General features: G+C 41.2%; 2 protein-coding genes across 2 annotated transcripts in view; one reads left to right on the forward strand and one right to left on the reverse strand.

The window, feature by feature from the left end:
* LRRC20 (leucine rich repeat containing 20) overlaps window positions 1–22693 on the reverse strand; it is a 373282-nt gene that overhangs the window by 118276 nt on the left and 232313 nt on the right. The gene's annotated exons all lie outside the window — the stretch shown is intronic.
* The window catches only part of LOC142161212 (ropporin-1-like), a 49651-nt gene continuing 27419 nt past the window's right edge, over window positions 462–22693 (forward strand). Inside the window, exons 1-2 of the mRNA XM_075216593.1 lie at window positions 462–575; window positions 5112–5238. Of these exons, the coding sequence (XP_075072694.1) occupies window positions 5123–5238 (116 nt within the window). The 5' untranslated portion in view covers window positions 462–575; window positions 5112–5122. The remainder of the gene's footprint in view (window positions 576–5111; window positions 5239–22693) is intronic.

The following is a 22693-nucleotide window of genomic DNA, read 5'->3' on the forward strand; positions in this document are numbered from 1 at the left end:
ACTAAAGCATAGGATTATAAACCACTCAGTCAGAATTAAGTCACTTTCCAACCCCCCCTTATGTGATATTATAAAGTGGGGTCTTTGGAGTTGTTAATTTAGTGGTTCTCCATTTTAGGAAGGAGCATGATGTTTTAGTTTATAATTACTTTTGGGCTCAATTACTACATATAGTGGAGATGCAGCCAGTACCACCTGAGTTGATTTAGATTCTAACCAGAAGGGAATATCTGGTATGTGTTTTACAGATATAACTGAGTTTATATCTGTGCATAAGACCTTTACAGCTTGGAGACCATCAGTGGCCAATCCTCTCCAATGTCACAAAGTTGTTGTTTATTTGAGTTTAACAAAAGGAAATGTGACTTTATCCTAGTAATGTCTCACACAGTACTGTTTGTTACCTATTCTGCTAACCTGCTCTGTTTTAACTAAAACAACTGCAATTATGACAAGCTCTGGTTGCTAGGATGCCAAGAAGCTGCAGTAACCCAGGATGACAGGATGATATCAGTAACACCATTGAAGACCTTAGAGCAGGTGGCCTGACTGTTCTCCGGAACAACTTATTGAAGGTTAGTGGTAAACTGCTTGAAGTAGAAAGTCAAAGCAGCAGGGCATTGTAGATGATAAGCCATACTTTTTAGAGGATAACATATATGGATTAACCACTTTAACAAGTCTAGCCATTGGCAGTAAAGAGACCAATAATCATTTAATTCTGTTCCTGGTCACCTGACCACTGTACACAGCTTTCAAACTGAACATTATGTGCTTCTAAAGCAGAATTCAAATTATCACACAAGACATGTAATCTGTCACATAAACCTATTGAATGTGATTCTTCAAAAGTGCCATTGTTGTCTGGGAAACAAAGAGTGTAGAACCATATGATGTCTACCTCATTATGTGAAGTAACAAACATGTGCAATCTTAAGGTCAGCAATTTGATGGGAAATGTGCTGGATGGTATTGTACACACTTTTAACATTAACGGTTCCAATACACTTTAGCTATTATGTCTAAGTATCGCCTGTCTATATCCCATACTTTATTTGACCAGTGCTTTAAAATCAAAATTACACTACTCGCTAGACTCCGACATAACACATAAAAGAAGAAAGAATGATGATGGGGACACTAGAAGTCCTTTCATCCATTTCAGATAACTTTAATGGCCATGGAACCAAGCTGGCCTTAAAGTGTATGTAGGATTGTTATTGTTCTCTTTATCTTGGTGACCTGTGTCTAGGGTCCACACACGTGTGACATTTTGCCACTACAAATAAACGTTAGGGAGTATTTGTGTGTCTAGAACAAAGACCAGTGGCAGATCAACCATTAGAGGGCCACAGTGCCCAAATAATAAATGGGCAACCAGCTCACCAAAGCTCCATAAAATATACTTTTTTTATACTGTCTATGCAGTATCAGCATGTACCACATGTTATGTTTTCTTTTCACTTAGTAATTTGGCTTGTGACAATACCAGCAAGATCTAAAATGCCAGTGATAATGTGAAGCAAGATATAGAATGCCAATGACAATTCCCCCAAAAATTACAGTGATAATGTTTAGTGTGAATCAAAAAGAAAAAAGAAAGCAGTGTATCAAGAGGCACTCCATGGCAGTACTAAATAAAACATAACTTTTATTAAATTCACATAAAAAAGAAAATAGATAAAATAAATTGCATGGCCTCACATAACACCTCTAGAGACTGAGGATAATATATAATAAAGTCAAAAGGCGCTGAACAAAGATACACCTATTTGGACCAAATTAAATGTAAATAAACAATGATTTACTATTACATTAATATGAATGCTATTAAAGTGACATAAAAAAGAAAATAGATAAATGTAAAGAAGTGAGCAAAATATAATTAAAAAGTATATATATAAAAAAGTGAATAAGTGATCAAAAATGCAACTAAATTGCATGGCCTCTCATAACACCTCTAGAGACTGAGAATAATATAATAATGTTTAGTAATATATCTCAGTGATGAACACGCATCTAGATTTAATATCCCAGTGATAACACCAAGTAACACAATATATGCAATGATAATTCCTAGTTAGATGTCCATTAGTAATGCCCAATACAATGCCCTCCAATTGCAGTAATGTAAGATGCCCACGATTTGCAATATTGCCCAGTAAGATGACCGTTACTAACAGTGATGTTCATAAACCTATCCATTGCCAGCAGTACCCAATAGTGGTGATGTCCAATGAGATACAGTGCAGTAATACAATGTCAGAGTTACAGTGAACCCCAATAAAATGACAATTAGGAGCACAAAAGTGATCAAAACTAGATCTCTCTTACTTCTGGCTAATACTAATTGTTTAGCTGCCCTGATCGCACACAAGTGTCTCAAATGGTGAAACAGCATTTGCCGATGACTTCTATTTGATAGTGGCCAATCCAGAGACAACATGTGTATTCAAATCACATGAAGAGATACATGTTACTTAGCGCTGGCAGTTGCCTTCCCACTTTAATACCCAAAATCATTCCAGCAAGGGGGAGCAGCTGGAGTAAAGAGAAGATCTTACATGTTATAAATCTAATTTCAGGTGATGAATTGCCCTAGCTTGTTCATCAAAAACAATTCAATAAGAATAATACTTATGTGAAAAAGTAAGTATATCAATAAAAAAGGTCAATGGAGACAGGTCCTACTGATCAAGTGCACTTCACCATTCATCAGGCAGTGCTGCCATCCCTATGTAAAAGGGAACATTTTGCAATTTGTTCTGGAAAAATTAGATTTGTGTTAACCCCATGGCAAGTAGAAAATACATCTGCAATGATCACAAAGAAGCAAGGGCTTGCCAACAGTCTGGGAAGGGTTATAAAAACATTTTCTCTCCAGAACTGGACGTTCCAGCAAATTCGCACAAATATCAGACTGTCTGATGCTCCAGGAAATCACAAAGAACCCAAAAGCTACATCCAGGAATTTACAGGCCTCTGTAAATATGGTATATGTTACCATCAGAAAAAGACTGCATAAGTATGACTTAGGTTTGCTTGTATCTGAACAAAAAACAAGAGTTCTGGAACAATATCTCTTAGACAGATGAGATCACAGTGAAACTGTTTGATCTTAATGTGCAGACTGCAATGGAGAGACATTGCTCAGTTACTGCTTAACAGAGAGGTCTCTCTTTTGTATTCTCTCCAAGCTTTTCTGACAACTTCAACTTACTTTTTGTAGTATAAAAGAAGACATATTTTTTTTGCTCATTATAGGGATAAAGAAGTAAACATGTAAAATAATACATGTTCATTTTAAAGCAGTAACGTATATGCTATAATAAAAGTGACACATGGTAGAAAGCCTCTTCTATGGCAACACCTCCAAAACTTTAAAAGTTAAGAGTCATAACAAAATAACTACATTATAATTGGCATAGGAAAAAAAACAGAAGGGGACGCAGGATAGTCCAGTAATTTTATTTTAAAACTTGGAAATAAGAATAAAAAAGAAAACCCTAATATATGTAAAAGCAAAATTAATCGACACGTTTTTGCACAGAGTTCAGCAGCTTGAGCACAGCTTAATTACTGGCTTCCAAAATGGCATCTTCCCACAGTATGATGTGGTATACTGTGGTCTAAGCCTTTTTCTGCAGCTCCAACCACCCCAATGCACACACAGATTCAAACTCTGCCAGAAAATTTGTTGAAGACAGCTGCTTTTACAGATATATTATGCACATTTTTTTTATCTTATTTCTAAGTATTTTAATAAAATTACTGTATTGTACTTTCATCCTCTCCAGTTTTTTTTCTAGTTCTAGAGCATATCCACCAAGGAAGGGTCAGAGGAAGGTGAGTAGTGGATGTTTGAACTTAGGACATGATCATGAACTGAGTCTTCTGCATAATTAAATACTGAATGTTAAAGTAGGGTGCCACAGTGGAGAATTGTTTCCCTACCACTAGCACTTAAATAAACAAATATTAATATGGCTGCTGGAACAAAAAGGATAATCTGCTTATTTACCAACAAATAGAAGAGGAAAGCAAGTGCAGCGCTTTAGTATGACAACTAATTAATATTGGATACAGAATAATTGGTTACAATGCAATAAAAACCATACCCACGGATGAACCAAATAAAAAAAAAAATCATACTTGTTATTTTTTTCTGCATAGTTAATATACATATATATGTAAATAAAAATTTGACTACTATCAATAAGGTAAACACAATACAAATGCTTCTAAAACCATTGCAATTGTAAAACTATAATGATAAGACTTAAGATACAATTGCCCTAGTTAGGATCATAAATGTGCCAAAGCTAAGGAAGAGGTATTTCTAAATCATATAAGGAACCATTTTAGGTGTATGACACGTCCATAAAGCCAAGATCCTTGCAAATAGACACAGTGGATGGAAACCATATTCAATATACCCACTTATTTTGAAATACACAAACATATGAACCAGTGTATTTGCCTTTGTAGTGTTTAGTGTTATAAGTAAAATAGAGGCACTTGCTTAAATGAACTCTGTTGTATCCATTTAATTCAAAGTGTTACCTCTAATAGGTTGGTTTATGTCTAAAGCAGTGTTGGCTAACCTGTGACACTCCAGGTGTTGTGAAACTACAAGTCCCAGCATGCTTTGCAAATATATAGCAGCTTACACACAGGTTAGCCAACACTGGTCTAAAGAGTGTTTTAGATTTGAAATTGCAATTACCACTGATCAGTTCTCACCTAGGGCTAGATTTACTAAGCTGCGGGTTTGAAAAAGTGGAGATGTTGCCTATAGCAACCAATCGGATTCTAGCTTTCATTTATTTAGTACCTTCTACAAAATGATAGCTAGAATCTGATTGGTTGCTATAGGCAACATCCCCACTTTTTCAAACCCGCAGCTTAGTAAATCTAGCCCCTAGAGTCCGTTGTGAAGATCCTGATCCCAGCAAAGAGCAATATTGCATGCAGTGTCTAGTAGCAGCAACAGGCAATAAAAGATACCATTCTTTAATGACAAACAAGTCATAAGAGTCATGGAAGTATAATTATATTGCCATTTGTTTAACTGGAGAATGCATATAAGCTCTGATTTACTTTCTTTGCAGAACTAAACAAAATGCCACAAGTCGAAAACCAAGTACTAATTCCATCAGAATTACCAGAGATCTTAAGACAGTTCACAGCAGGAGCCATCACAACTCAGCCATCTGACCTGCTTGAATGGTCTTGCACGTATGTTACTATCCATCTAAACTTTACAGTAGACTTTTATTAGTAGACTTTCAGGTACATTTAAAATTGAACTTTATTTCACGCATAAAAAGTATGTTGTCATCTTCAAGGGTTAAATTCATATTTTTCTTAAGCGTACATTTTATACAATTAACAAAAATATATTTGTCAATTTCTTGTAAAATTGTATAAGCATAAGCCCTTACCTAATTATTCTAGCTATGTAGATATAATCACAAGCAGAGTGTACCTAACTGGTGCATGTTTATGTTGAATCTTGATCTTCAGTCACCAGGGCATATGCAGTCGTCTTCACACTGGGGACAAGGAGTAGGGGGAATGTATAAGGTATGGTGGAGGACTAACATTTTCCATGGGCATTTCATTATGCACTGTTCCATTATTTTTTTACTTTGTAACTTGCAAAATGTGCTAAACTGTTGAAGAACTATAGGGTCTATAAGAACATGCAGAGACAATGGTGATATGTTATTGCCTGTTATCACTGCAATTTATCATAAAAATCTTACCAAGGCAGCAGAGTGATACACAGCTGCTTGGTGATAATGCACCAGAGCAGTACGGGTTTCGCTAACTAATTCACGCATGTACAGCGGAACTGAGAGCCAGGATATTGCTTTCAATTCCACTTGCTAAAAAAAAAAGGTTAAAATAAATTAATTATGTTTAATATTGATCATGGAAAAAAACATGTTTTATTCACAGAATAAAGCATTTTTGCATTCAAATTTTTTCTGTTTTTACCATTCTGAGATGGTAGTAGTGCAGTCGCACATGTACCACTATGATGCTTGGTAAATAAGCTTCCCTACGTTAAGCTTATTTTTGGCATAAGCTGGCAAACCTTACAGCTGGTGGAGACTACTGCTGCCGGTAGCAGTGATATCGTCAGAGGTGACAATTCCTATATAGGACGAAACCCTATCATCGGTGACAACTTCAGTTTTCGCCCTATGTTAAATATGCCCCTATAAAACCACAATGATATATTGTTGTAGTGCAATCATCACCATGTTATTATACCTTGAGGCGTTGTATGCCTACAAATGCTTATATAAACTATATGATGTATGGGTTAGGAAAGAGCTGTCCAGTGTCGGACTGGCCCTCCGGGGTACTAGGGAAACCCTCAGTGGGCATTACTTCCTGAGGGTCCCTCATTTACCCTAGGTGGGCAGGAAACAGACTGTGTACTGCTCCCTGCACCCTGATTTATCACACTGCCACGCGCTGGCAGTGATTTAATAGGTCACATGTGTGTCAGCTGAGCGGAGCAGGGGAAGAGACGAAGCTGACAAGTAAGCTAACTCAGCTATTAGAGAGACACTGAGTCTCTCTTAGTCACTCTCTCAGGATGTCTCTTGGTCATTGTTTCAGGATGTTTCTTGGTCAGTCAGTCTCTCCCTCAAGATACTTCTTGGTCGGTTAGTCAGTCAGTCAGTCATTCTCTCAGTTAGTCTCTCCAGTTGGTAATGACGCTTTAACCAACAGCAAATTTAAATATTACGGTGGTAATGGTTAATCCAATGCTTTTAATAATGACATCGAGTATAGAGACAAATATAACCCGATTGTCATAAAAGCGAGCTGCATGAAATGCTGACTAACATTAATACAGACACAGAACATATCCGAAAACACTACCTTGCAGACTGCTATCAATTTCGAACAACCATGCATGCTGGCCCTCCCGTTTTACAAAACAAAACAGAGAGGCATTGAGGTTTTTTTTTATTTAAAGCGGCAAGCCTAACCCTATCCCTTAAAATAAATTGTCCAGATGTGGGGTCCTGCTTTTGCCACTTTAAATTCACAAACCTCAATGTCTTTCTGTTTTGTGTTGCAAAACGGAAGTGCCGGCATGCAGTCAGTTCAGAATTGATAGCAGTCTGCAAGGTAGTGTTTTCGGATATGTTCTGTGTTTGTATTAATGTAAGTCAGCATTTCAAGCAGATTGCTTCTATGGCAATCAGGTTATATTTGTCTTTATACTCAGTGTCGTTATTAAAAGCATTGCATTAATGTAACCCACCCAAATATTATATATTTTGTATACATTAATTCAACTGACATGTACTCCACACACACACTGCTACCTACCCCCTACCCCTAGTGAGACCACAATTATTTGTTGGATGATTCCAGAAAGACAGCTCTGTCTCTCTCTCCACTGTACCTGGCTTGGGGTGATAGCCAGTGATGCTAGGTCATGCTGACTCTGTGGTAGTATCGCATGAAAACCCCCTGTAGAAATTTATCATTTGCCACCGGCCTTCCTACAATTCGCCATGTGTGCCATGCGTTGGAAGGAAATAACAATCACTGCCCCAGTAACCTGAGTGATCCTTGGTTTCTGACACTGTGCCAGAAGGAGAAGAATCACTTAGATAAGGTGACCTGGGCAGCTATATTACTTCCCTTTCACCCATCTAAGGCTTTGCAACGGTGCGCACACTATTTCATGGGCCTCTGTCATTGCATTTCCCCGATGGGCCCTTCATGCCCCAGTCCAACACTGGAGCTTTCCATCATCAAATCTCTGACTGCCTATTGCTTTGATCTAAAAAAGATGGCTCTGATCTTGTTTCTTGGAGTTCAGTCTTGACTCATCCACAGGATTAATGCACAAAAGGGCAAAATATATATAAAATGTAATGCACATAAAAAGCTAATTTAACTTTTGGTTAAAAATTTTCAAACATAATCCTCCACCTCACCTTGTGACAATGTATGTTATTTGAATTAACTGCATGTGCACATATGTAGCCTTGTAGACAAAGGCGAAACTACCATAGTACCAGCGGGTGCAGCTGTTATGGGACCCGCAATTGCGGATGAGGGGCTTCTCTGTCAAAAACCTTTGTGTATATGTGTTTTTGTTACTCTTGGGCAGTTCATAGAGGCCCTAAAATGTTTTGCAATGTGGCCCATAAATGTCTAGTTACACACCTGCATATAGAGCATCTTTGTCCTTAATTATGGTTTGGTCATGCATCTACCGTAGCAACTATTCTTAGAATGTCCAGGCAGCAAGCGGCACTTATTAGTGCTGGTTGTAGTTAGCTTCGACACTCTCCTGAACGAGAGTGTGTGTATCAGTTGTTGGGAAGAGGCAAGTTACAGCTCCCTTCCCTTTATCATAAATAAAGCAAGGGACGGCTTCTGTGTAACTGAGGAGTAGCTATTGCCAGCCATGACTGAGGCATGAGCTTCAGTGTAACTGAGGATTAAACCTTAACTATCTGTTAATCTTACACAGGAGCTGCTGTGTAATCAACTAGGAATTTCATTATTTGAATGATTGCACCATCTAACAGTTAAAGCTAAAAAGAGAGAGAATAACGAGCTTTACTGTTATTCTTAGACACTTTAAAATGGTAAGTTATTCTTAAAAATCAGTCAGAACACTTCAAGTTGTATAACTATTTGGACTTGTTCAGTGCAGTTCAGGGGCGGATCTAGACTTTATGTTTAGGGGATGCGATTTTGCATAATCACGCCCCTCCTTTGCTCTGATTGGCTGGCCTGCGTTAACCCTGCCTTCCGCCCGCGATTGGCCCCGCCCCTCCCGTTGTAGTCGCCGGCTGGGACCACTCTGATTGGCTGGCCCACATTTAGCCCCGCCCCTCCCATTTTAATCGGCGGCTGGGACCTAGCTTTTTGCTGCTAGGGGGGGCGAATGCCCCGATCGCCCCCCCCCCCAGGATGCGAGACTGGTGCAGTTTAAGGCTTTATGTATTTAAAACTACATGGGTGCCACTTTATCAGTCTTGCCTGAACAGTCTATACAATACTATGCCCAAGCATAATCTCAGCTGCCTGTCATAGCAGCCAGGGATTTCAGCCTTTTGTGATCCACATTACAAGAGCCTATATGGGCATTCTATAACTGTGGAATCACTTTATCACCAGCCCAATTCAATGCAATTCAGCAGCTATGATACACATTGCAATATAGGCACCACCAGGGCCGGACTGGAACTAAAAATCAGCCCTGGCATTAAAAGCACACAGGCCCACGTGTTGTGGGCTCCATGCACTATATTGTTGCACACTGATGCTGGCGCAGTACAACATGATGTAGTATGAGTGTGTCTGGGGAGGGGTATTTATTTCTCCTAATGACCCTCAACATTACATTTCCTAGCACCCCAATTACATCAATAAATACCATGACAATACATTATTAGTACCCAAATTACAGCAATAAATAACCCCCCACACACACTTATACTACATCACCCCCACATTACAGCAACCGGCATCACCCCCCACATTACAGCGTCCAGCATCACCCCCCACATTACAGCATCCAGCATCACCCCCCACATTACAGCGTCCAGCATGACCCCCACATTACAGCAACCGGCATCACCACCCACATTATAGCAATACCCTCTCCTACTTATTAGCAATACTAAGCACCAAACATACTACAACATTGCCACCAGCACGCCACCCCATACTACAGCAATACCACCAATTATACAGACGCCGCTGTAGGAAACAATGTTTTGCTTTTTTCAAATCTCCCACAAAATAGCAACAATGAACAGAGTACTTACACACACATATAGGTAACAGGTACCCTTTTCCCTCAATTAAATAGTAATGGCAGAATTTTCATGAATCATTCCACATGAAATAAAACTAACATATATCTAAAAAAAACATAACTATTGAATAATCAGTTGAACCCACACGGCCGCATTAAAAGTATTTCCATCTACAGCAAAATGTCAGAGAAAAATATTTTTGTTTTATTACAGTAATTGGATATGCGTCTTTTCTATTCATTTTAAATAACACAGTATATAAATTAAGGGGGATAGAGGAGGTGGGTGAGAAATAATTGGACGTGATCCATCAGTTTGATTAGATAGGAAACATTTAGATTATTTACCTGGAGACGTCTACCCCCTTGACTCACAGGCAGGGCTGACAAGAGGAATTTTGGGCCCCGATACAGCAACTTCTTTGGGTTCCCATCATATTCAACAATGAAAGACTTGCCTTTGGCAGAAGTTCATATGATGCCACACCGTAGTGTGCCCAGTTCATATTATGCCACATCGTAGTGCCCCAAGGTCATATTATGCCACATAGTATTACCCTCAATTCATATTTGGTCATGCAGAAGTGCCCACAAGTCATATTATGGCATAGTAGTGCCCCCAAAACATATACCATACAGTAGTGCCCACAAATCATATTATGTCACAACAGTGCCTTCAAATCATATTATGCCACAATAGTGACCCCAAATAACATTATGCCATAGTAGTGCCCCCAAATCATTAGTAAAGCTCAGACAAAAACTCATTCACAAATAAAAATTGGTACAGCATATCAGATACTGAGTGTGAGTCCCAAGAGCAGCTTAATACATCATTTACAATGCAAACAAAAATAGATATAGACACAATTACAGATAAAATTTATGACAAGCAATGTTTTTTCCTCTTAATTAAAAATCTCTGTACAGATAAATATGCAAAAAACATTACAGCTCAATAATGAGCAATACATAGTGTTAAACATTATTGGATACGCTGTAGTGTCCCCAGTTCAAGAAAGGATGGTTAAAAACATATTGCACACGAGAAAATATATGAACTTACCTGATTATGGCATCCTGTGTTCTGTTCTCCTACTGGGCGCTCTGGGCGAGGAGGGATCAGCAGCTGTCAGCTCACACAGGCAGTCGGGAGCAGGAATAGAGGGCAGTGGTCGAAGCAGAAATTTAGGTTGGGGGTATAGAAAATATAAGTGAATGGAGTATGAAGGCTTGATTTATTTTTTTTATTTTTTTTTAACACTTGTCCCCTCTGTGCATTTCCATTCTTTATTATTACTTGTGTTTTATTATAGCTGCATCCCTGACATTCAAATTCTTAAGATGTCTCTCCCTTTACACTTTCTTTTACCTATGCCCCTGCACCATCTTCTCCTTTGTCCCTCTCTTCTTTCTCCGCCAGATCTCACACATCTTCCTGTACCACCTACTCCCCTGGCTCTCTCACACGTCTTCCTGCACCCTCTACCCCCCGGCTGTCTCACTCCTCTTCCTGCACCCCCTACCACTCTGGCTCTCTCACCCCCTCTCCCACCGCCCCCTTCTCCCTGGCTCTCTCAGCCCTCTCCCAGCGCCCACTTCCCCTTTGGCTCTCTCTCACCCCCTCTCCCAGTGCCCCCTTCCCCTTTGGCTCTCTCACCCCCTCTCCCAGCACCTCCTGGCTCTCACCCCCTCTCCCAGCACCCCTGGCTCTCACCCCCTCTCCCAGCACCCCTGGCTCTCACCCCCTCTCCCAGCACCCCCTGGCTCTCTCACCCCTTCTCCTAGCACCCCATGGCTCTCTCTCACCTCTCTCCCAGCACCTCTTCCCCTTTGGCTCTCTCCCCCCTCTCCCAGCACCTCTTCCCCTTTGGCTCTCTCCCCCCCTCTCCCAGCACCCCCTTCAGCTCTCTCACCCCCTCTCCCAGCACCCCCTGGCTCTCACCCCCTCTCCCAGCACCCCCTGGCTCTCTCACCCCTTCTCCTAACACCCCCTGGCTCTCTCACCTCTCTCACAGCACCTCTTCCCCTTCGGCTCTCTCACTCCCTCTCCCAGCACCCCCTTCGGCTCTCTCACCCCCTCTCCCAGCACCCCCTGGCTATCTCACCCCCTTTCCCAGCACTCCATGGCTCTCACCCCCTTTCCCAGCACTCCATGGCTCTCACCCTTTCTCCTAGCACCCCCGGGCTCTCTCACCTCTCTCACAGCACCTCTTCCCCTTCGTCTCTCTCACCCCCTCTCCCAGCACCCCCTGGCTCTCATCCCCTCTCCCAGCACCCCCTGGCTCTCACCCCCTCTCCCAGCACCCCCTGGCTATCTCACCCCCTCTCCCAGCACCCCCTGGCTATCTCACCCCCTTTCCCAGCACCCCCTGGCTATCTCACCCCCTTTCCCAGCACCCCCTGGCTATCTCACCCCCTTTCCCAGCACCCCCTGGCTATCTCACCCCCTTTCCCAGCACCCCCTGGCTACCTCACCCCCTTTCCCAGCACCCCCTGGCTATCTCACCCCCTTTCCCACCTCTTCAGTAAAAAAAACCCCAAAAAAACCCAGGAAACTCACCAGTGTGACAGTGCACCAGTGCACAGCATAACGGGGGAGGGACCTGAGGAGCGCGCAGCAGAGGTGGCTGGTTCCTGGGAGGAACCAGCCACCAAGAAGACGGGAGGAGTCGGGCCCTGGGCGCCACGAACTGACTGAATCGCAAGCTGAAAACGGTTTTCAAAACTTCCACTGCCTGATATAATTTATTACCAGCACTGGGCTAGGCAGCAGGTGATTTGAAGGCAGTTGACTAATGAACACAGCACTGCTGGTTAGTTAAATCAGCTTGTAATGTAAATAAGTAACTTTTTTCAAAATAAGCTTTGGATGTCAGCTAGGCAACATGAGTTTTGAAAACTGCTTTGAATTGGCTGCACGGGAGGTTTCTGTCCTCCCTGAGCTCGCCTTAGGACACCTGCGTTACGGTTTGACAGGTGCTTACAAGTTAGTTGGTGGCGCCTGTACATGAGGTTGTATTGTGAATCATAATGTGAATTAAAAAAACTGACATTTCCTGCTGCTATTCACTGCACTGAGCCAGCAGTCAGGCAGTGTGATAAATAAAAGCATCTCACAGAGCTGATAGAATTGTGGAATCAAAAGAAAAGAAAACCAGCGCAAAAATACAATCAGGCAGTGGATATAAAAATAAATAAAAATACCAGCATATGGAAATAAACAGCTCGATTAAAGGGACAAATGTAGTACTCAGACTTAGTAAGCCTGATGCCAATACTAATATAACAATGACTGGTTGACATATAAAACAACAACCATAAAATCTCAAACAGAATAATTCAAGACTCAGTAAAAGCAGTCATAGCATGTGTGATGAAGCCAGAACCTGTGGACGCCAATCCAAATGGAATGTAGGGGGAAGTAATCCCAAGATGTAATACTGCACTCTAGAAGTAAAGTACCTGTGCACTTGAAAAGTGCCAGGTGATCTGGCTGTTCTTTCAACACAAAAAAGGTTAGACCCGCTGACGCGTTTCGTCTGACATAGGCAGACTTTCTGAAAGAATTGTGGAATCAGTTGTCTGGGCAGAGAGGTAACAAGTACTATAATATATTTGATCATACACAACAATGATATAAATCCATTTAAGACTGAAATGGCTTAGTGTTCGCCCTTCAGTCCACACCTGCCATTAACCCTTTACTTGCTGTTCTATAAATCATGGGAATGACCCATGTGACGAATCCAGGCACCACAGTGGGAATATCGGGCCAACCTGGTCTGTCAGTCAGTGTGTAAACATTTGATAAATAAAGAGGTTATTATCTCTTTCGTGCCTCCTTACCTGTGTGATCAGTGTTCGTAGAGGGCTGGATATCTAGAGAAAGTCCAGACACCAGACAGTACACACAGGTCTGAACTCTAGGACATGCTGTGTCCATATTAGTCCAACTTTCATTGTGAATGTTATACAGTGTTGGTAGAGCAGCGTTCACCAAGCAGTGTACACAGCTCAGAAAGAATGTACCATGGGCACAGAGAAAGTGCTACATGTACAAGTCCTTACCATCATCCTGCCTTTTAGAATCTGCCCTACAGATTTGTTGCTACTAGTAGTGTCCAAGTTTCAGGACCATATCAGAAATAAAAATTCTTCAGATATAGCTGTATTCATGGAGGATTTGTTTACTCTAGGAGTGCGCCTCACCATTCTTCTGCCTATGACAAAAATTGTAATGCTACCCATATCATCCATTACATAAATCAACATTTTTAGTAGTATAAAACACAAAATAACGTCAGTGTAATTAACTATAGATCAACCAACACTAATAAGGTGAAAAACATTAGGTTGTTTTTATTGCAGCAACACAATTTGCATATTTTACTAATTACCTGGGACAGCTGCCTCAGATCGTCTTCTTATATCCCACCTAGGAGTTAATGCAGCATGAAAAGACATCTGCGTCCTGTGACGGTATGGGAACTTTCCAAAATATATATTTGTGAATGTTACAAGTAGTCTTTTCATCTTCCTGTATTTTGAGCCTGTGTTCATGGAAAGTATTTTTTAAATAGCTATTTGTATAATAGACATCCTGACGGTGACTAGGATTCCCTATTTTCATTTCAGGGAACAGATCTGAATAGTTAGAGATCGTTTCTTGAAATTCAGAAATTATATTCCCCAGAAATTCTATTTGTGCCGGATTTGACAAATGCGGACACAAATATAAAAATTTAACTGAACTTTGCATCATAATCATGGTCCCCCCCCCCATGCTATGAAATGCCTAAATTCACAGCATTGCATAGCTGGGGCGAGGCTTGATGACATGAATAGCATAATTATGCTCCGCCTTCCCCACCTGGGAGGATTCCCAGAAATTCTGGAACCTCCCGGAAATCCCAGGAGAGTAGGCAAGCATGGCATAACTACAAAGGTAGTAGAATCCTCAGCTACCTCAGGGCCTCACAATGCATCCATCCGTGGTGTTCCAGGCTCTGCTCCCCTTTGTGTGCTGCACTGAGAGGAACATAGCATGGTGTCCACGGTCAGTATAATGTGCTCCCTGATGTAGTATAATGTGCTCCCTGATGTAGACACTACAGGATATTTGAATCCCCCGAATGCTGTCTACACATGTTTGTATTTTAAGGCTCCAAATTAAGTTCTGCTTAGAATGGAAGGTAACGCTGATGTTCCCTTCTTCTGTCAGCAGGAAATGTAGAGCATTGCGGAGCAGAATTGCAAAGCAGAGACTAGTAGCCTGGCAAAGTACCTTATGGCCCCCCTACAAAATTTTGCTGTAGGGCCCACACATTTCTAATTACAAGCCTGGATTTAAATATTTTGTAGACCAACATTACAGAAAATTGCAAGAAGAACTAACTCATTCATTTCTTACTATGCAAGTACTACTACACTCAGCAGTCACTGTGATAATGTATCATCCCCTCCCCATCCCACCCCTTCCACCAATTCCATGTACAGTATTATTATCTATATAAGTAGTGTGTGCATCAAGCTGTTAGATTTATAGGGGCCGATTCAATAGTCAGTATAGCACAGCATTAATCGAATCGATTGTAACGCTATTTTCTGTCACTTTGGAGCGCAATTATGTTCCCCTCAATTCAATTGCAAATCTAACCTTCATTTTTTCTCCTGAAAACAGCATATCGCTGGGGGGGCGATCGCCCCCCCTAGCAGGGACTTGCTGCCGACGGCTGCACAGTATGTGCAGGTCCGTTTGGCAGTGACAGTGTGCTGTCCGGCTGCTCTGATTGTGTTTAAAACACAATCATAGCAGCCGGGCAGCACACTGTCACTGCCGAGCGGACCTGCACATAGTGTGCAGCCGCCGGCAGCCTTAGATGTCAAAAAAGGGGGCGGGGCCTAAATCGCCCGGGGTATAGCAATTTTCTAGATCCGTCCCTTGTTAGAGCCTCATATTAAGGTATAGGCTAAAGCTAAAGGGAGCAACTCAATTCTATTTTTACTAGAGATGGGCGGGTCCGGTTCTCCGAGAACCGAACCCACCCGAACTTTGGGTATCCGAGTACCGAGCTGAGCAGCCCATTCCGAATCCAAATCGAGGCCGAACGTCATTGTGACGTCGTCGGATCTCGGGGTTCGGTTCTTGCGATACTTCAACTTTATAAATACACGCCTCCACAGCAATCCATCGCCATTTGACAGAGGGAGAGAGCAGGGTGTAGTCATAGGCTAATTAGAGCAGGGACAGAGAATACAATATTGTTCTTGCAATTGCTCTAACCAAAATCGCTAGTGCAGAGAGGAGGATAGAGGTTTATTATTTTTTCTTCATATTTGGCACTCCCCAGCGCTTTTGGGGTGTCCCCCATAATTGTGCATAAATATTTCTGGCTGTCAAAAGTCATATCTGTCAGCAGTATCTACTAAATAATTTTTAGCACTCCTCAGTGCTTTTGGGGTGTCCTCCCTAATTGTGCATTAATATTTCTGGCTGTCAAAAGTCATATCTGTCAGCAGTATCTACTAAATAATTTGTAGCACACCTCAGTGCTTTTGGGGTGTCCTCCCTAATTGTGCATTAATATTTCTGGCTGTCAAAAGTCATATCTGTCAGCAGTATCTACTAAATAATTTGTAGCACTCCTCAGTGCTTTTGGGGTGTCCTCCCTAATTGTGCATTAATATTTCTGGCTGTCAAAAGTCATTTCTGTCAGCAGTATCTACTAAATAATTTGTAGCACTCCTCAGTGCTTTTGGGGTGTCCTCCCTAATTGTGCATTAATATTTCTGGCTGTCAAAAGTCATATCTGTCAGCAGTATCTACTAAATAATTTGTAGCACTCCTCAGTGCTTTTGGGGTGTCCTCCCTAATTGTGCATTAATATTTCTGGCTGTCAAAAGTCATTTCTGTCAGCAGTATCTACTAAATAATTTTTAGCACTCCTCAGTGCTTTTGGGGTGTCCTCCCTAATTGTGCATTAATATTTCTGGCTGTCAAAAGTCATATCTGTCAGCAGTATCTACTAAATAATTTGTAGCACTCCTCAGTGCTTTTGGGGTGTCCTCCCTAATTGTGCATTAATATTTCTGGCTGTCAAAAGTCATTTCTGTCAGCAGTATCTACTAAATAATTTTTAGCACTCCTCAGTGCTTTTGGGGTGTCCTCCCTAATTGTGCATTAATATTTCTGGCTGTCAAAAGTCATATCTGTCAGCAGTATCTACTAAATAATTTTTAGCACTCCTCAGTGCTTTTGGGGTGTCCTCCCTAATTGTGCATTAATATTTCTGGCTGTCAAAAGTCATTTCTGTCAGCAGTATCTACTAAATAATTTTTAGCACTCCTCAGTGCTTTTGGGGTGTCCTCCCTAATTGTGCATTAATATTTCTGGCTGTCAAAAGTCATATCTGTCAGCAGTATCTACTAAATAATTTGTAGCACTCCTCAGTGCTTTTGGGGTGTCCTCCCTAATTGTGCATTAATATTTCTGGCTGTCAAAAGTCATTTCTGTCAGCAGTATCTACTAAATAATTTTTAGCACTCCTCAGTGCTTTTGGGGTGTCCTCCCTAATTGTGCATTAATATTTCTGGCTGTCAAAAGTCATAACTGTCAGCAGAATCTACTAAATAATTTTTAGTACTCCCCAGTGGTTTGCGCTCAGAATGGATTCAAAGCAGTCCACATATGATCTGAATGAGCAACCAGGTTCTGTCACCAGTCCTGATGTTAGTGTTCCCAGTACGTCATCTGGCCAAGGCGATGTCAAACAACAGAGTGTTTTCAAATTAGTGCAAAAAACAAAAACCAAAAAAAAATTTACTGTATTGAAGCGAAAAAGAAGTGTAACTGAGCAAAAGTTAAGTGACGATAAAAAAAAAAATGCAAGCATGCCATTCTACACACGCAGTGGCAAAGAGAGAATGAGGCCTTCACCTTTGGCTATTAGTGGCAGATCCCAAAAAGTTACCCAGCCTACAATTGGTGCACAACTACTGTTACGCGTCAAAGCCGAGCTGCAAGATAACAGTGAGGCATTACAGGAGAATATTTGCTCTGATTCACAAATGACAACAATCCCTGTGGAGAGTCCATCTAACAGTGGGATGTCTAATCGTGAGCATTCTGCTGATGTGTGCCTTAATAGCCCGAGTGTAGCCGGTGATACCCAAATTGAGGATGCCACTTTGGAATTAGAAGAGGATGAGGGGGAGATTTGTGTAGGCGACGAGGGCGCTAATGAGGATGTTGATGAGGATGAGGTTGTTTGTGTAAGTCCTGCACCAGTGGCAGCAGTTCTGGCACGTGACAAGAAAAAGGCCATTGTCATGCCTGGGCATAAAACAAAAAAATCCACTTCTTATGTGTGGAATTATTTCTACCCAAATCCAGACAACAATTGTATAGCCATTTGTAGTGTATGTGAAGCCACAGTCAGTCGAGGGAGGGACCTTAACCATCTTGGAACCTCGTCTATGTTACGCCATTTAACGAGAGTTCATGGCAAAGTGTTGGGAAAAGCTGAAAGTTCTTCCCAAAAGAATACAAGCACTCCCTCATCAGCTAAGACCCTCCGCTCACCGACATACTGACGGCTACAAAATACACCCACCACACCATCCTCATCAATATCCTCAGTAGCGCTCGGAGTTAGCCCGGCATTTCACTTAAGGCTGGATGACTCCGGCACTATTATTGATTCCTCTGAAGAAAGCGTTAGTCCTGCTGCTGCTGCTGCTGGGGGTGAATCGTCATCCCAGAGGCAGGTTAATAAAATGAGCAGTCCTACATTTCAGCAATTAACTGTGAAACAATCATTTGCGAGGGGAAGCAAATATGACAGCAGTCACCCAGTCGCCAAGCGAATCACAGACGCCATGGCTGCAATGTTAGTGTTAGATCTGCGTCCAATCTCCACAATAAACGCAGCTGGTTTTTCACAGTTAATTGAGGTTTTGTGTCCGCGTTACAGAATTCCATCGCGACACCATTTCTCCTGTAAAGCTATTCCACAACTATACCAAAAAGTGTGTAAAAATGTAGAGATTGCGCTGAAAAATGCCATTCTGCCCACTGTTCACTTAACCACAGATATGTGGACAAGTGGAAGTGGCCAAACCAAAGACTATATGACTGTGACAGCCCACTGGGTTGGTCATTCACCTTCACCAGCAGGATCAGCAGCTGCATGTACACCACTACGTAACATTTGTCACAGGCAGGCCACTCTTTGTATCACCGGCTTCACTAACAGGCATACGGCTGACAATTTGTTACGCAAACTGAGAGATGTGATTGATGCATGGCTTATACCACTCGGACTCTCCCCAGGGTATGTCATTTCAGATAACGCCAACAATATAGTGCGAGCATTACAGCTGGGTGATTTCCAACATATTCCCTGTTTTGCTCACACCATCAACTTGGTGGTGCAGAGCTTCCTACGAAATAACCGTGAGGTGCAGGAGATGCTTTCGGTGGCCCGTAAAATTTCAGGCCATTTCAGGCATTCAGCCACAGCATGTAGGAGATTACAGCAGCTCCAAGAGCAGTTTAACTTACCCTGCCACCAACTTAAGCAAGAGGTGGTAACTTGGTGGAATTCCACCCTGTACATGCTTCAGAGGATGGAGGAACAGCGCAAAGCCATCCAAGCATATTGCACAAGTCATGACATTGGGAAAGGAGGGGGGATGTATTTCACTCTTGCACAGTGGGGAATCCTTTCAGTGCTGTGCAAGGTGCTGAAACCATTTGAAGTTGTGACATGTGAGGTCAGTGCAGACTCTGCTAGTTTGAGCCAAGTCATTCCTTTAATTAGACTATTGGAAAAGCAGCTTGAGAAAATGAAGGAGGAGCTGAAAGCAAGCAATTCAGCAAAGTATGTTGGCCTTGTCGATCAAGTACTTAATTCGCTTCACAATGATCCTCGAGTTATTAAGATCTTGAACTCGGATCAGTACGTTTTGGCCACTGTGCTTGATCCAAGGTTTAAAACCTACATTGAGTCTTTACTTGTAAATGAGCGAGATGTGAACTTTTGCAAGGAGCTATTGCTCAGCAAGTTGGCCGCTGAACTGGGCCTCGGCTTGACGACGTGTCCTCCTTCACTTTCTCAAGCTGTTGCTCGTAAAAAATTAAATTTCCAAAAAAGAAGCAGGGAAGACACAGGGAGCAGACGAGAACAATTTAACATCTGGGCTGGTTTGAAGGATTTTTCAAAAAAATGTGTCACTTTGCCCATAACTCCATCCAATATGAGTATAAACATGCAAAGGATGGTGGAGGATTACTTTCAAGAGGTAGTTGATATGGAAATGTCAGACAGTCCCTTTCCTTACTGGGAAGAAAAGCAGGTCATTTGGAAACCCATGTACAAACTTGCTTTGCAATACCTAAGCTGCCCACCCTCCAGTGTGTACTCTGAACGAGTGTTCAGCACAGCAGGGAACTTAGTCAGTGATCGCCGTAGAAGGTTACTTTCCAAAAATGTGGAGAAAATGATGTTTATAAAAATGAACTACATCTTCCACGAGGAAGGCCTTCACCATCCAAGACATCCAAGCACTGACTGTTCTCTAATGGCGGATTCAAGCGGCGATGAATTGATAGTCTGTGATGATGACGTACACACTGATGAGGGTGAGGATTAAGCTGAAGATGATGCCGATAACATCTTTTTAAAACTTTCTATGCAAGTGTAGGGTGCAATCTACCCCCAAAGAGGAAAGGGACTTGTGGCATTTCCATATCACATACCATCTTGAAAGGCTGCTGTTAGGGCAATTTATCCTTAAGGGTAGGGTGTCATAGACAGAGTGACCCTAAACTGGCTTTGTCCATTTTTCATAATATTGTACAGTCTATAATGGCTGAATTTTTGGGTATTTTATACAAGTGGAGGGGGGCCTAGAGAGACAGAAACCAAACTGGCTTTTTCCATGTCAATTAATATTGTACAGTCTATAATGGCTGAATTTTTTGGTATTTTATACAAGTGGAGGGGGGCCTAGAGAGACAGAGTGACCCCAAACTGTCTTTCTCCATGTCAATTAATATTGTACAGTCTATAATGGCTGAATTTATTAGTATTTTATACAAGTGGAGGGGGGCCTAGAGAGACAGAAACCAAACTGGCTTTCTCCATGTCAATTAATATTGTACAGTCTATAATGGCTGAATTTTTTGGTATTTTATACAAGTGGAGGGGGGCCTTGAGAGACAGAAACCAAACTGGCTTTTTCCATTTCTTTACATATTTAACTATAAGTGTAGGGTGTAATATACATTCAAAGACGATGGCTGCATTGCCAATATGCATAGATGGAGAGGAAGACAATCTGTTTTGTGTGTAGAATAGGCCTACCAACGAAGAATTAAACTGTTTTTTTGGATGATTTATTACCTCAACAATTAGATTACTTGTCTCTAAAACAGTTGGAGCACTAAATTGGGTTAATTTAGGCCCAAAAACATGGATTTTCCCAAAAAATAGCAAAACAAAACCAAACAAAACCAAAACCAAAACCAAAACACGCAATGGCGTTTTTGCAAAACCAAAACCAAAACCAAAACACGACGGTAATCCAGATCCAAAACCGAATCCAAAACCAAAACACGGGGGTCAGTGACCATCTCTAATTTTTACCCAGCAATGTAAAATGTCAAATAGGCAGTTTTATCTCACACCTCTCCTGACCGGGTAAAAAATTTAAACCCCCAAAAAGTAATGAAATAAAAAAGTTTTTTTAAATAAAATTACAAAGAAAAAAAAACATTATAACGCATATAAATATTTTTTCCAAAGATTGCAAATGTACACTAGTATGTATATATGTTTGTAGTAATATGTTTTAAGGTACTTTGATACCACTATAACTGGAAATTACTGTAGTGTAATTACAATATAATAATGGGTAGTGTAATGTAATGCAATTGAAATATTCACTGAAAAAAGTTGCTAGACCTGATAGAGTCACAAGGGAATCACCAGAAAGCCCGGAGATGACAGTGATGTTGCCAGAGATTTTTGATATAGCTTAAACATGGTCGCGTTAAACCCTCCTCTCTCCTCCCATAACATTCACATTCACCTATGATTCACGTGCAGGGCAGGCATTTATAGTTTTGGAATTGAATTGCACTATTTATAACGTGAAAACAGCCATGACTTCAGAATAAATGCAGAGCGGTATTTATTTTTACTTTAACCACAGCGTTAGAATAATATTACTGGATCAATTGAATCGGCCCCATAGATTTAAAGATAGGAGTGACTCATCTTCTCCATCAGTGAACATTTGAATCTGTAAATCAAGCTCCAAGAGAGAGTGACAGAAACCACATTAGCAGCCTGTCTGCCTTCTAAATAGTATATATCACAGAAAGTTACATCTAACCTGCCATTAAGGTACAGAATAATCTGACAACTGCAAATAAAATAACACAGCAAGCTATGATTATAAAATCACCTTGATTGTGAACCGCACACTACATAAGTATTAAAATGATACAAAAGAAAAAAGAGATAATAATAATGTACCATATCCTAACAAGATCAAGAGTCTGTAGACCCACAGACAAGACATCAGCTTCTGCACATATCCCACCCACATCCTTGATTCCAACTCTTTGAACAAATATATCGGAATCAGATTAATGGAAATACATATATACATTGGCAAGGAAGCATAAATAATAAAATATAAAACAGCATATGTTATGCTTAATGCACCAGCTACCTGCCGCAAATTAATCTACACCCACAACAAAGAACTGTCAATCTGTCATTCCAGCAAATCAACTCATATCAATCAGTTCCATTTAAAACTATGGGGCAGATTTACTAATACTTCTAAAAAGGAAAAGAGGAGGTG

This window comes from Mixophyes fleayi, chromosome 6 (assembly GCF_038048845.1).
Source record: "Mixophyes fleayi isolate aMixFle1 chromosome 6, aMixFle1.hap1, whole genome shotgun sequence".
Classification (NCBI taxonomy): Eukaryota; Metazoa; Chordata; class Amphibia; order Anura; family Limnodynastidae; genus Mixophyes; species Mixophyes fleayi.